The sequence below is a fragment of the Rhinatrema bivittatum genome, chromosome 18 (genome assembly GCF_901001135.1).
Source record: "Rhinatrema bivittatum chromosome 18, aRhiBiv1.1, whole genome shotgun sequence".
Taxonomy (NCBI): Eukaryota; Metazoa; Chordata; class Amphibia; order Gymnophiona; family Rhinatrematidae; genus Rhinatrema; species Rhinatrema bivittatum.
This window is the reverse complement of record NC_042632.1, coordinates 17,404,586-17,417,767: the sequence shown is the minus strand read 5'-3', so window position 1 is coordinate 17,417,767 and position 13,182 is coordinate 17,404,586. Positions and strand designations below refer to the sequence as shown.

At 43.3% G+C, this 13,182-nt stretch overlaps 1 protein-coding gene across 1 annotated transcript in view; it reads left to right on the top strand.

Moving 5' to 3' along the window:
* WWC1 (WW and C2 domain containing 1) overlaps positions 1-13,182 on the top strand; it is a 297,528-nt gene that overhangs the window by 187,792 nt on the left and 96,554 nt on the right. The window contains exon 8 of the mRNA XM_029583831.1: positions 6,393-6,466. Within this exon, the coding sequence (XP_029439691.1) occupies positions 6,393-6,466 (74 nt within the window). The remainder of the gene's footprint in view (positions 1-6,392; positions 6,467-13,182) is intronic.

Genomic DNA, 13,182 nt, shown 5'->3' with positions numbered 1-13,182 from the left:
TTGGTGAAAATTTGTGCCCCTCGGAGACATATCTCCATGATAAGGGGCAGTGGATAGCGGTTCTTCCTCATTATAGCACTGAGGCCCCTGTAATCAGTGCAGGGCCTAAGGGAACCATCCTTTTTCCCCACAAAGAAGAAGCGGACACATGCTGGGGAAGATGAGGGTTGGATGAAGCCCCTGTATATATTTTGACATAGCCTGGGTCTGAGTGTGAGGGAGTGTAAAGGAAAGGCCCTCAAACCACTTAAGAGACCAGCCACAGCTATCCAGCCCAGTCCTTCTAAAGGATCAGCCCTGCAAGGGATTCTGAGTGAAGGGAGGCTCCTCTCACTATACTGAGTGGACTAGGCTAAGCAAGACAGGCATCTAGGGGAGGGACTGTCCAGGGACACAGATGTTTAAATTGCTGCTTGGACGAATGTGTGATCTACTTGTTTGGGTTTTTGCATGCATTTAAAAAAAAAAAAAAAAAGTGTTAGAAAACCCATTAAAATTGATGTCCAAGGTCGCTGTTGGTACAAAGCACAGCTCCTGCCAGCAATTAAGGAAGGAGGAATAAAAAGGTCTTTTTAAATGAATTTAATTTTTTTAAAATATTTATCTGAGAATAGATTGTCATTGTCCACCTGGTTGCAAGATGGCAGTAGGATTTGAATTTCTCCCCTCTTCCCCCCCCCCCCCAAATTCCCATTTCACTTCTTGATCATAGCTGTGTGGGGCTTTTCCCATGACTCTTGCCACCTGCTGTCTCTCCCAGTCCTGCCTTTCATCTGCAAAAGCGTGGAGCACCAGATCTTCTCAATCATTTGAAAGCCTTAAGAATGCTCTCCCTTCTCCCTCCCCCAAATTAAAATGTGTGTTCGGCCTGTGCACTCATCTGCCTGCACGTTTTTACTCAGGTTTGTGCGCACACTTTTTGTGTGCAAGACTCTTTGCTACATCAGAAGTAAAATTGTACACACAAGAATGTGCAGAGAGCCATGCGCTGTCGTGTTCACAGCCTAACGCACTTTATTACATCCGGGCCTTGTAAATGCAGTATTGCTAGTCCCCTATCTAATCTAGTTTTAAATAATACTTTATGTGAGATCCTAATAAAATCAGTCACCGTTTTAATAGGGACTTTAAAATCGTATTTGGAACCTCTATTAGTAGGGGGTGAAACAAACAACAAATGTGTGAGGAGGTGTATTTTTATGCTCACTATTCTACCAAGTCAAGAAATATGTGGATCATTAACTAAGATCTTTATTTACCTTGTTGATGAGGGCTGGGGGGATTAGTAGACTTTAAAGCCTCATAGTTAATTGGTATATTGGCATCAAGATATTTAATAAAAGTTTCTGCCTACTTAATAAGGGATGTTTAACTTTAACCTTTCAATCAAATTTACAGGCAGGTTAATGTAGGAGGTTTCTTATTTTTGCTAGTAAAATAAGAAACACCGTTACACCTAGAAGGATTCAGGAGGATCCTTGTAGTCTTCGAGGGAATCCTGAGAGGAGAAGTTTGGAAGTTGTTTGTGAGAATAGCCTAGTCTGTGGAGAGATCTGCTGTTTGAACTCAAAGATTTTAGTAGATCCAATGTTGGGTTGGAACCAGCTAGCTGGAAAAAGAGAGACTATTTCTGTGTTTTGACAAAGCTACCATTTTATTACATCCTTTCCTGGAAGTTGCTGATAACCTTTGAAATAGCCATTGGATGGTCTCAGTAAATAGCAACCCTTAATGGAATAGGCTTGAACTCTCTATCACTGGGCTTATTTATTTATTTTATTGTGTTTATATAGCATTGTTCTGTAGTCAATCACAACGGTTTACAAAGTAAAATAAATAGAAACACGGTGGCAGATACATAAAATCGGGCAAGAACAAATAAATAACATCATTAATAAAACAAGCAGATAAATGTAAAACATTATAAGATAAAAAAATAAAAAAGATAAAAATAAAAAACATTAAAATAAATTTAAATCACATAATTAAAATAGGATAAAATTGTATAAAATAAAAAGAAAAAAGCCTCAATTAATAAAATTCAAATAAAAGAAAGAAAGAAGGCCTCAGTTAAGATTCCAGTTTCCAACGCATCATGCCAGTCAATATAGAAAGCCTTATTTTAACCATCAGTCTTATAAGCTAACATTTCTTGACTTGATAGAGCATTATGTGCACTCTGCCAGACAAACAGAGCTGTGCTGAGTGAGTTGACAGGCAGGACTATTATTTATTTATTATTTATTTATAGATTTTTCTATACCGGGGTACGTAAATAACATCACCTCGGTTTACATTCAAACAGTAATTCAGCATTGCGCTTTACAATTTAACATGGTAACTGAACAAATACAATACAGTATATAACTATGTATTAAAAGAATATAAGCAATATATGAGAGATTGTATATGAGATGACTAGATGAGATGTCTATGACTAGATATATGAGATGACTAGATGTCATCTGCACTGTTGGCTGGCAGGATACCCAGGCCCTGCCAGCTAGATGAAGTGGGTACTTGCCAAATTCTTGTGACTTGGATTGGTCACTGTTGGAAACAGGATACTGGACTTGATGGACCCTTGGTCTGACCCAGTATGACATATCTTATGTTCTTATGTAATAGTGTTGAGTCAGGCCATCCCTTGCTCCCTCCCACCACCCCCAGCTGTGGGAGATGCACCACTGGTGGAAAAGAGAGATACAGTTGGTGGGAACCCCAGGTCCTATTAGCAGAGGAAGATGCAGTGCTGTCATCAAGCATTGGTACTTATGCATTATCCTATTTTATTCTGTTGGATCCTTGTTCCAATTTTTGAATGAAGATCTTTTGGCTAAAATAGCTTCTTTCACCTCACCTTTTAACAATGCCAGTAATGGTTTTGCCTTCCTTCCACCTTTCTTAATGTGTGGAATACATCTGGACTGTGCTTCTAGAATGGTATTTTTAACAATGTCCATGCCTCTTGTACACTTTTTACCTTTGTAGCTGCTCCTTTCAATTTTTTTCTAACTATTTTTCTCATTTTATCAAAATTTCCCTTTTGAAAGTTTAGCACTAGAGCCGTGGATTTGTTTACTGACCCCCCTTCTAGTCATTAATTCAAATTTGATCATATTATGATCACTATTGCCAAGCAGCCCCACCACCATTACCTCTCGCACCAAATCCTGTGCTCCACTGAGAATTAGATTTAAAATTGTTCCCTCTCTTGTCGGTTCCTGAACCAATTGCTCCATAAAACTGTCAATTATTCCATCCAGGAATTTTCTCTCTAGCATGTCCCAATTACACATTTACCCAGTCAATATTGGGGTAATTGAAATCTGCCAGAAAATACACAGAAGCAAGCCTTGCACTAAGCAAGTATCCAAATGTAACGTGCAAGGAAAAAGTTTCAGTTCCACCACAGTATATAACAGAAATCTTTCAGTTTTAATTCTTACAGTCAGTCGAAATCGGCAACTCCACGTTAGTATATATAAACAGGTATCAGTCCCCCGACACGGTCCCGTGTTTCGCTGGTGGCTGCATCGGGAGGGACCACACAGAATATAAATTCTAAAATATAAATACATTCAATCAGAGTGGAACATAACATAAAAAGGCTGTAGCAGTAGCAGATATACAATATATATTTACATCCTTTAATCATATCATGGAGCGCAAACACCCTCACTTTGTCAACACAATTTAAAGAAGAAGCCTTGGCGCCAAAACAGATGTCCTCGCGAGAACATCAAAATAAGTCCCGCCCCCATTTACACAAATAGGTGCCATTCAATGTCCTTATTGAGTCCGTGAGGGTGAATGGTCTTTAAAGTGTAAATCCATCTCTGTTCTCTTTTACCTAACATCTCAGCATAGTCCCCACCCCGGGTAGAGGGGGAAACTATCTCTAAAACTAAAAAGGTAAGATCAGAGATGGAATGGCCCAGGGTAGTCCAGTGGGAGACCAGGGGTTCTTCAGATCTAAGAAGTCTAATGTTGGAGCAGTGCTCAATGATTCGGGTTTTCACCATTCTCTTAGTTTTTCCAACATATAAACTAGGGCATGGGCACTGTACCACATAGACCACCCCTTTGGTTGTACAGTCGGATACACCGCGTAGATGAAAAATCTGTCCAGAGATAGGGTGTTGAAAAGTGGAGGAGGCTGAAGTGTGGCTGCACATCGTGCAGTGACCGCAGGGACTATGGCAACCCACCCCACGAGTGTCCACCTTGTTCCTGCCAAAAGACGTGTGTACTAGTTGGTCGCGAAGATTACTACCTCGGCGGAATGAAAACCGTAGGTCACCCCGCAATAAAGAAGATAATGCTAAATTCTGCCAATGTCTGCGAATCATTAAAGCTATTGTTTTACTTACAACAGAAAATGGTAGAATACAGTTAAAGGACGTATCAGCATCATCAAGCGGAGGAAGGAAGAGCCATTCCCGGCGGGTGTATAATGCCCTTTTAAAAGCCTTTCTCACGATTCGGGAGGGATAACCCCTCTCTAAGAATCTTAAAGACATCACCCTAGATTTTAATACAAAATCATCACGGGAGGAGCATAGACGCCGTAATCTGAGAAATTGGCCGGTTGGAATGTTATCCCTAAGAGGTTTGGGGTGACAGCTTGAATAAGTCAAAAGCGTGTTCCTGTCAGTTGACTTCCGAAACCCAGCTACACTAACTGCACTAACTACATCCTCTGGCAACAAATTCCAGAGCTTTATTGTGCGTTGAGTGAAAAAGAATTTTCTCTGATTAGTCTTAAATGTGCTACTTGCTAACTTCATGGAATGCCCACTAGTCCTTCTATTATTCTCTCTGACATTGATCATGGCCTTTTCATCTTTTTTCACTTTCTCTCTTCCTTGCTTCTCTACCTCTGATAGCTAGATTTCATCCCCTCTTTCTCCCTATCACTCATCCTCATGTCCTCCATGTCCTAATACTTCACCTCCCTTCCATTGCCCATTTCAGCCCTCCTCACTGGATCTTCCCTTCAATTCTGCTATATGGTTCCCTTCTCCCTCAAGAGCCTCCCCTTCTGTAGATCTCTCACCCCTCCCAACCATTTCATTTCACTCACCCCATCTCATGGTATCCTATCCCCACTAGTCTGACTGCCTTACACCCATTATCCTCTCTCATCTGATTCACTCTCACCCCCAGTCATCCTCTTGCATGATCTCTCCTTCTTTCCAATAACCTTCCTGGCTCCATCTCATATAGACTCCATCACCATCCCTTCTGGCTCTCTCACACATGAGTGAGTTTCTTTAACTCTTCCCCCTCCCTCTGCCAGACAGGGAGATGGAAGAGACAGCATTCACCTTCTCCTTATGCTCACCCTAGCTTTCAACACCTTTCTTGCCTTCCCAACACTCACCGTGTTCATGCAACCCATCCAAGCATTCAGCCCTTCCTCTTCTCTCCCCAAAATGTACCCCCTCATTCCCTTATCACTGAGGGATAGATTAGGGAACAGAATAGCTCTTCTCTTTTATTTTTGTCTGTCTGCTCCAGGCTCCTTCCCCTCCCATCCTGTTCACTACACCGAACAGGAGGAGAGAGAAAATGAGAGGAGGGGAGTTGTTGGATTAGAGAGCAGAGTAGCTCTACATAGTTGTGTTGTGATCTGTGCACTTCAATTTCATCCCCTCCCCTCCTGTTCCCTACATGCTGCCTGGGAGGGGAGGGCAGTGGCTAAAGCAGTAAGCTGAATAGCTGTTTTCTGCCATGAAATTCTGGTCACTGGCCAATACAGTTGGGGCAGTGCCCTGTGCGTACTTATGCTTTTATCTGCAGCCTTTCTGCCAGTTTTCAAAAGGAAAGCACGCCGCACTGTGGCTGTAAAACTTGCTCTGGGTGCAGAGGACTTCTGGATGTTTGCACCAGCTTTATATGCGGATAAGTTTTTCCCATGGAAAATAATAGAGATTTGAAAATTCGATCCGCCTATGCTCATTTTCCCCCTGCTCCAGAACACCACCTGGAACTGAAGCTAAAAAGCCCGCACATTGTGAAAGAACATGCATGCGTTCAGCCGCATTGAGGGAGGGAGGTTTTTAGACGGCCAGTTCACTATTTTTGCCCATGTAAATGGCTTTCACAGTTGTCCTCCCCATATACAAATCAGTATTATCCTAGTAAGACGCTCAGCTGAAGATGTGACTCGGTTTAATAGTATTTCGTAGTATAAGCTAATTTAGAGTCCTCCCCCTCTGCTTCAGTATAGCATTTGTCCAGCTGGAACCAACCAGTTTAACGTACTGTGATAGCCTCATTGCTTCATGACTTTAATGGATGGCGCCAAGAAGAAGACTGCCCCATTCTCCCCCTGCACCAAATATGCTTCGACTGTTGATCAAATGTCATTCTCTCTCTTTTTCCAGTTTGTGACCAGCAGCAATAATCAGTTGGCTGAGAAGGTCAGATTACGCCTCAGATATGAAGAAGCAAAGAGAAGGTAATTTAGTGTTTTATAGCAGTTGATGGCGTTAGACATTGTACATTTTGACAGTGGAAATAGGTACACGACATGTCTGGAGGAAAATACATTAGCCCTGTAATTGCTATGTAAGTATCAGTGGCTTAGGCATTAAAGATTTCACGGTCCTGTTCTGCTTGATAGTCAGCGCAGAGCAGCTGTGTGTGTGGTGCCAGGTTTAATTCTGTAGTGGTTATGCAAGACTGACTGCTGATAGCAGATCACCACAGCAAATCCTTGAAAGTGCATTTAAAATATAGACCACTACGTGGTTCTGGTTTCCTGTGGGCAGTTGTGAAGAGCGACATGGATAGTGCTGGTGTTGACGTGAATGATGGTGTGGGATAGCATGGGTGGCTCTGGGATTTGTGTGAATTAGTATGAGTTGACATTTAATGACATTGGGGTTTACATGGACAGTGATGGGGTTGGCTTGGGTGGCTCTGGGGTTGGCATGTGTGACAGTGGAGTTTGCATGGGTGGCAGTGAAGTTTCCTCTGCCTACCTGCAGAAACCTAGACCCATTTTGCCCTCTATACAGTAGTTTGCAGTTTGGTAATGAGATCCTATGGTAATACACTGTAATTTGTTGACTAATGCATTTGGCAAAGCTGTCGACAAAGAACTTTCATAATAATTGGAGAAATTTTTGTTACATGTAGCAGAACAAATCCAGACAGAAATCTTGGACTGATGTCTCTACACTATATACAGTAAAAAGTCTCATTTTCTGGTATATATGGGAATAGGCTGTGCCGCTTAGATTATGTGAGAGCCCTCTGCTTCCTCTCCCCTCCTGTCTCTTGCAGGGAACAGGAGGGGAGGGGGTGATGATGGCTGGGACATAGCTTAGCAGAGAAAAACTATTCTGTTCCCAAATCCAGTCCCTCCCCCCTTCCCTGTCATTTTCCCTCCCCTCCCCCTCCCTTCCTGTCTCTTGCAAAAAACAGAAGGGGAAGGGGTGATGCTGGAGTGAACAAACCACAGAAGAGAAAAACTACCCTGTTCTCGAATCTTAACACCCCCCCCCCCCCCCACACACACACACACACACAGCCCAAGTGCTTTCTGGGCAGGAAGCTAATTAGCTGAGCATTTCTGATAGTTAAGTGCCGGATAATGGGGCTTTTGCTGCATATGTGTGTATATAGGTTTATATAGATGGATAGATAAATATAGATATAAATATATAGAAACAAGAAAAGAATGAATAATATGTGTTAACTAATTAAATACACAAATGTAATACTTTTAAACAAGTAAGAATTGTTTAGAAAAACTTCACATAAGGCATCATATTTGTTTGGTTCATCCCCTTCCCCCTGAGGAAGCCATATTGGCAAAACAAAAACAAAGGCCTTTGTTGGGGAACATCTTTCTGCTGGGTCTTGTTTTGAAAATGTTTTACTTACTGGGACATTTTTGATAAATTTCTCTAATCATATTGTGGCAAAATCTGAGGGGCTTGATATTCAAATGGGTGATAGCCACATAATAGTCCTTATCCAGATATCTAGCAGCCTCTGATTGTCTGGTAAAAGTGGTCACTAGCTAACTGGATAAATCGCTTATCTGACTATCTTTTCAATGGAGAAAAATTGGGCGGCCAATGGGCAGATCGGGCAGCACTATCTAGCCGAATAACTTATCCGGCTAAGTAGCGATATTGAGACTTAGCCGGATAAGTTGACCGGCTAAGTCTAGACCTGCTATTGAGTAGGTCTAGACTTAGCCAGAAGACATATTCAGCTAAGTAGCGTTTTGTGTGCAGATATTCAGCAGCATAGCCGCTGCTGAATATCTGTCATACCATCACTTCCATTAGCTAAGCTATCCAATTCAAGAAACAGATCCATCTCCATTGCTGGACCGAAATTATGGAACTCACTACCGGATTACCTGAGCTCACAAAGCAACATCAAAACTTTTAAAAAAGAGCTCAAAACATGGATCTTCAGTCAAACTTTCAAAGATGGTATCGGTTAACCACACATAACCTATCTAACACATAACCATGTTCGGTTATGCAAGAACAATCCCAAGACTATTATAGAGAACGTTTAAGCTCGACGGCTCACTGACGAGAATGATTACTATATATTTATCCACAGACCTTTACATTTTAGTTTCTCCTAGGTAAATCGAGCATGGACATCCACCTTTCACCGTTACAAGTTCATTTCTCCCTTCAGTGTTAACATAATTCAAATTATGTAAATTATCCCACCCCTAAAGCTGATATTAATTACATAAGTTCAACCCATTTGATGATCATTACCCAGTTTGATTCCAGTCATACCCTGTTTGTATCAATTGTTGACAAAATGTACTAAGTTATATCTGTAAACTGGAGTGAAGGCAGCTAGCTAAACTTTGGTATAAAAAAGCATTTAAATAAATAAATAAAGCAACATTAACAAACCCAAGTTAAAAAAAAAAAATCATCATTAGACAATAAAAATTAAGGCTACAGATGTAAAAGAAAATTAAGGCTACAGATGTAAAAGAAAATTAAGGCTACAGATGTAAAAAAACAAAAAAACAGCAGTAATAAAATGTAACTTAAGCTCCTTGTGTCCTTATACTGCTTAGATTACAGATCAAACTCTTGCTTAAACAGCCGGGTTTTCACATTTTTTTTTGTTTGTTTTTCGCATCTTGTAAGGTCTACAGTTGCTCTGTCTTGGTGTTCCATAAGCCCAGTCCCTCATCTCAATACATTTTCAAATATTGTTGCACACTGCATGGTGAAGTACTGGACTAGAGTGTCTCTGGCACTGTATTGCTGGCCAAAGTCCCTCTTGGGCTGCAGTGCTGGGACAGAGCCTCTCTGGCGCTGAAATATTTAACCAGGGTCCCTTTGGGGTGGAGCTGCTGGATCGGACTCCCTCTGAGGCGTAGCAGATGGAGCGGGCTCCTCCTGGAGCGGATCGGATGGAGCGGGCTCCTCCTGGAGCGGATTGGATGGAAGAAGTTTGATCTGAATCTTTGGATGAGATGGAATAGTAGCCTGGAGTGGATTCAGTGGAACTGGCTTTGTATTTGGCATATGCTCAAGATCAGTCTTACATTTCTTTTTGGCAAGCAGAGGCAGGATTTGGAGCTTTACCTACAAGGTATCTCGGGTGCAGATCTCTGTGCGAAAGGGAGAGATTCAAAACCTGGCATGGAAATTAGCACTAGTTTTGTCTTGAGTGAGTCATTCACAACAGGCCCAGGGGTAAAAACAGGTGACTTAATCAGAGCTGCTTTACCTTAAAGGTACAGGCTGGGGCTACCCTTTTTGTGGCCAAAACAGTTTTTCTCAAGGCTGGATTAGCAGATGATTTGGGAGAGACACTGACCTCTGAAACTGTTTGGATGCTGAGGAACCAGGCTAGGAACAGCTGATGGCTTAATGATCTCAGAAGCCGTGCTGTGCCTTGCAAACTGGGAGATGGACTTTGAAGTCACTGAAGACCTGAATTCTTCAGAAATGTTCAATTGTACACGTAGTGATTTTAAATTGCTGTGGTTAACGCTGGCTGTAGTAAGAATATTATCTGTATCAACTTGAGACTGTATTAAAGTGGATTCAGTAGGAATTGAAGTAGGGTCTAGGCAAGCTGGCATGGCTTGTAAACTATTCCTATGGGTAGCAGAAGCAGGAAGAATGTTTGCCCCAGGCTGCATTCTGGATTTGTGTATTGCATCTCTTTATTATTTCAGAGGTCTGTGTGCAGTTAGCAGTTTAGGAGGCAGTCACCGCCAACAGGTTTGTTCTGGAAAGATGTTCCCAGAACTGCATTTTTCACACCTCCACCAGTCAGCATGAAAAGGACCACAGTTAAAGCAATTCATAACTATCAGTGGCTTACTACTCTGCCATTTTCTACAATCCCAGTAATTAACTGCAGTAGAAGGTGCTTCAAAATTAGAAAACTTTCTGTTAGGCTTGCCAGACTTGAAGGGAGCTAATACAGATTTCATTGAACTTACGCTGGAAGCACCTGGTTCAGGTAAGGTCACAGAAGCTTAAACCACTGGCAGTATTTAGTTTTGAAATTTCTGCAATCTGACACAGGGGCACAAGAACAGAAAAAGGATTGGATTCTGAAACAGAATTTACTTTGGCAAGTATTGGTTTTAAATTGCTTTGGATGGGTTTGAACTGTGACTGGATTTGCTGTGGTTTTCACGGGAGCTGGGCTTGGTATTTTCTGAGTTGCAGATCTCATGCTGTCAGGATCTGGAGTTTATAGTTTGGGGCTCAGTTTGGGTGCATCACAGCTGAGACAGACATTTGCAAATACTAGGTTTGCAAAGCAGCACTGCTTCCATACCTACAAAGCAGGGTTGTGAAAATGGCATTTAAAACAATCTGGAAAGTTTGGTGGGTTCCAAATTTGGCAATCCGGGCAAATATAATAAAGGGCAGTGCAGGAATTACTTCATTCACTGGGGCTGGAGAACAATCACTAGTGTCTATGATTAGTATAGATACATTTTTTTCCTCAATCACCGGGCAAGGCATGACAGAGAATCCTGGACCCATTCTTGTGGGATCTGTATGGCCAACAGGTTCTGTTGGCCGGCAGGACTTAGCTGGGATAGGAGACACAATGGGTCTTGGATACAGGCAGGGCTGGAGACATGGGCTGGAACCAAGGGCAAGGCCTGGGCTGGAGACAAGGCAGGTACTGAAGGCAATGCAAAGAAGGACTGGACTGGGACAGACAGGACTAGACTAGGCAGGTGTTGGTGTTTCAGGTAGTTGTGGGTGGATCCTTGGGCCGTGGCAGATGACCACGCCCCCGGGGGAAGATCCCGAGAGGGACCACCGGTCAGGCTCAGAGTTGGGAGACAGACACACACTAGTTCTTTTATTAAACAGTATTTTGAACCACCAGAGGTGGCAGTAGTGAGCTGGAAGTGCCCGGCAGGGCTGTAGTCCCTCAGGTACTGGAACAGCGATCCCTGGATAACTGAGCTGTAGAGAAACTGAATATAGTGAGTAGGCAGGGAATGCAGAGTTCAGGAACAGAGTCTTGATGGTAACACTCACACAATAGTCTCTAGAAGTAGTCCAGGTGTTGGAATAAGTTAGGCCCTCGAGGAGTGAGTACCTGGTTCCAGGGAAAGCTCTGAGAGAAAGTAACTCACTGGTGTAGTAGGCAGCAATGACTTCCAGGCAGAATAAGTATTCAGCAACCAGTCTGGGAACATGGGCCCTTGAGGAATGAGTGCCGGTTCCTGACTGTGACCTGAAAAACAAAGAGAGAGCGAGGCCCCCGAGGAGTGGGTACCCCTGGTAAGTCCAAGGAGGAAGAGTAGCTTAGAGAGAGCGAAACTGGTCCGTAACCAACTCCTATTCAACTCCTTGCTAACTTGATTAGTTAGCGATTTCTAAGACCTTATATATCCGGAACTGATGACGTCATCTCAGGGAGATGCCCCTGAGGTTCGCACCACTGCTGGTACATCAGTCAGGGCCGCGAGTGCGCCCTTAGGCCCTTGTGAATCATGGCACATTGCAGTGTCGAGCCACTCGGGGGACGCTGGAGGAAGACGGCAGAGTGACGCCGCAGCAGCCAACCTTCCACTTGAGCAAGAGGGAGTCGCCAAAGAGGTAAGGAGGGCGGAGTGGAGACATCGAGCAGCGACAGTCGCAACAGCAGGCCAGGACAAGTACTGGGCAGGACAAGAACAAGCAAATAGTAACAAGAAGGACAAAACAGGCCACAAGGCTGTAAACAGGCTAAAAGGCTGGGCTAGGTGAACCTAGAAGGCCTGAGAGCTATAAGGCAGGACAGGAAGGACAAGAAGGCCACATGGCAAGGCAGAAAGGCCGAGAAGGCCACAGAGCAAGGAGTAGCAAGACAAGAAAGGCCAATGCAAACAATTATCGTGACTCAATGAGGCAAGAAGTGCAAGGGCTAAATAGGTTTGGAACTGCCACATCATATGATCAGCAAGGAGGCAGCTAGAGTGGCTGTTAGCAAGGTTCACTGGTGACCTCTGCTGGTGGGGGGCTGCATAGCAGGTAGGATCATGACACTATCTCTTTCTCAACCCACCCTGTCCCACCAATATGTGCCTATGGTTTCCCTGCTGCTGTTTGGAGCTTACACTGTGGGCCAGAGTGTGTATTTGTGTGTGTGTTTGTGTGTGTGTGTGTGTAGCTTATACTTCTGCTGCCATGCCAGGGGGTGTTTGCGTCAATGTGTGTGTGTGACTGCTGCTGCCATAATTACACATCCATTTCTCTCCCTTGTTTTACCCCTTTCCCTTCCAATATGTTCTTTACCCATAGGTGAGGGAAGATAAAGGAGCAATAAGACTGATGAGAAATGGAGTGGGATGAGGGAGGTTAGAAGGATGGCAAAGGAAGAGAATTAAGATAAGGGAGTGAGAAGGAGGAGAGCGAATAGCAAGTAAGAGAGAAGAAAGTGGTAAAGGAAAACAAGGGGGGAGAGGAGTAAAGGGAACGAGAGAAGAAAAAGGCTGAGGGAGAGAGAACGTGAGCAGGGCTCTGAAATGTTAGCTATGTACACTCGTCATGGAATACTGCACATTTAAGAGAAGGCCCTAGCTTGTGGCCGGAGGATGGCAGTGCAGCAAGAGCTTTTTTTGCTGGGATAGGTTTCGAGTGGCCATGTAAGGAAGGTAGAAGGTGAAGGCTCCAGTTCTGTCAGCAATAGGAGTTGGTTGGCAAT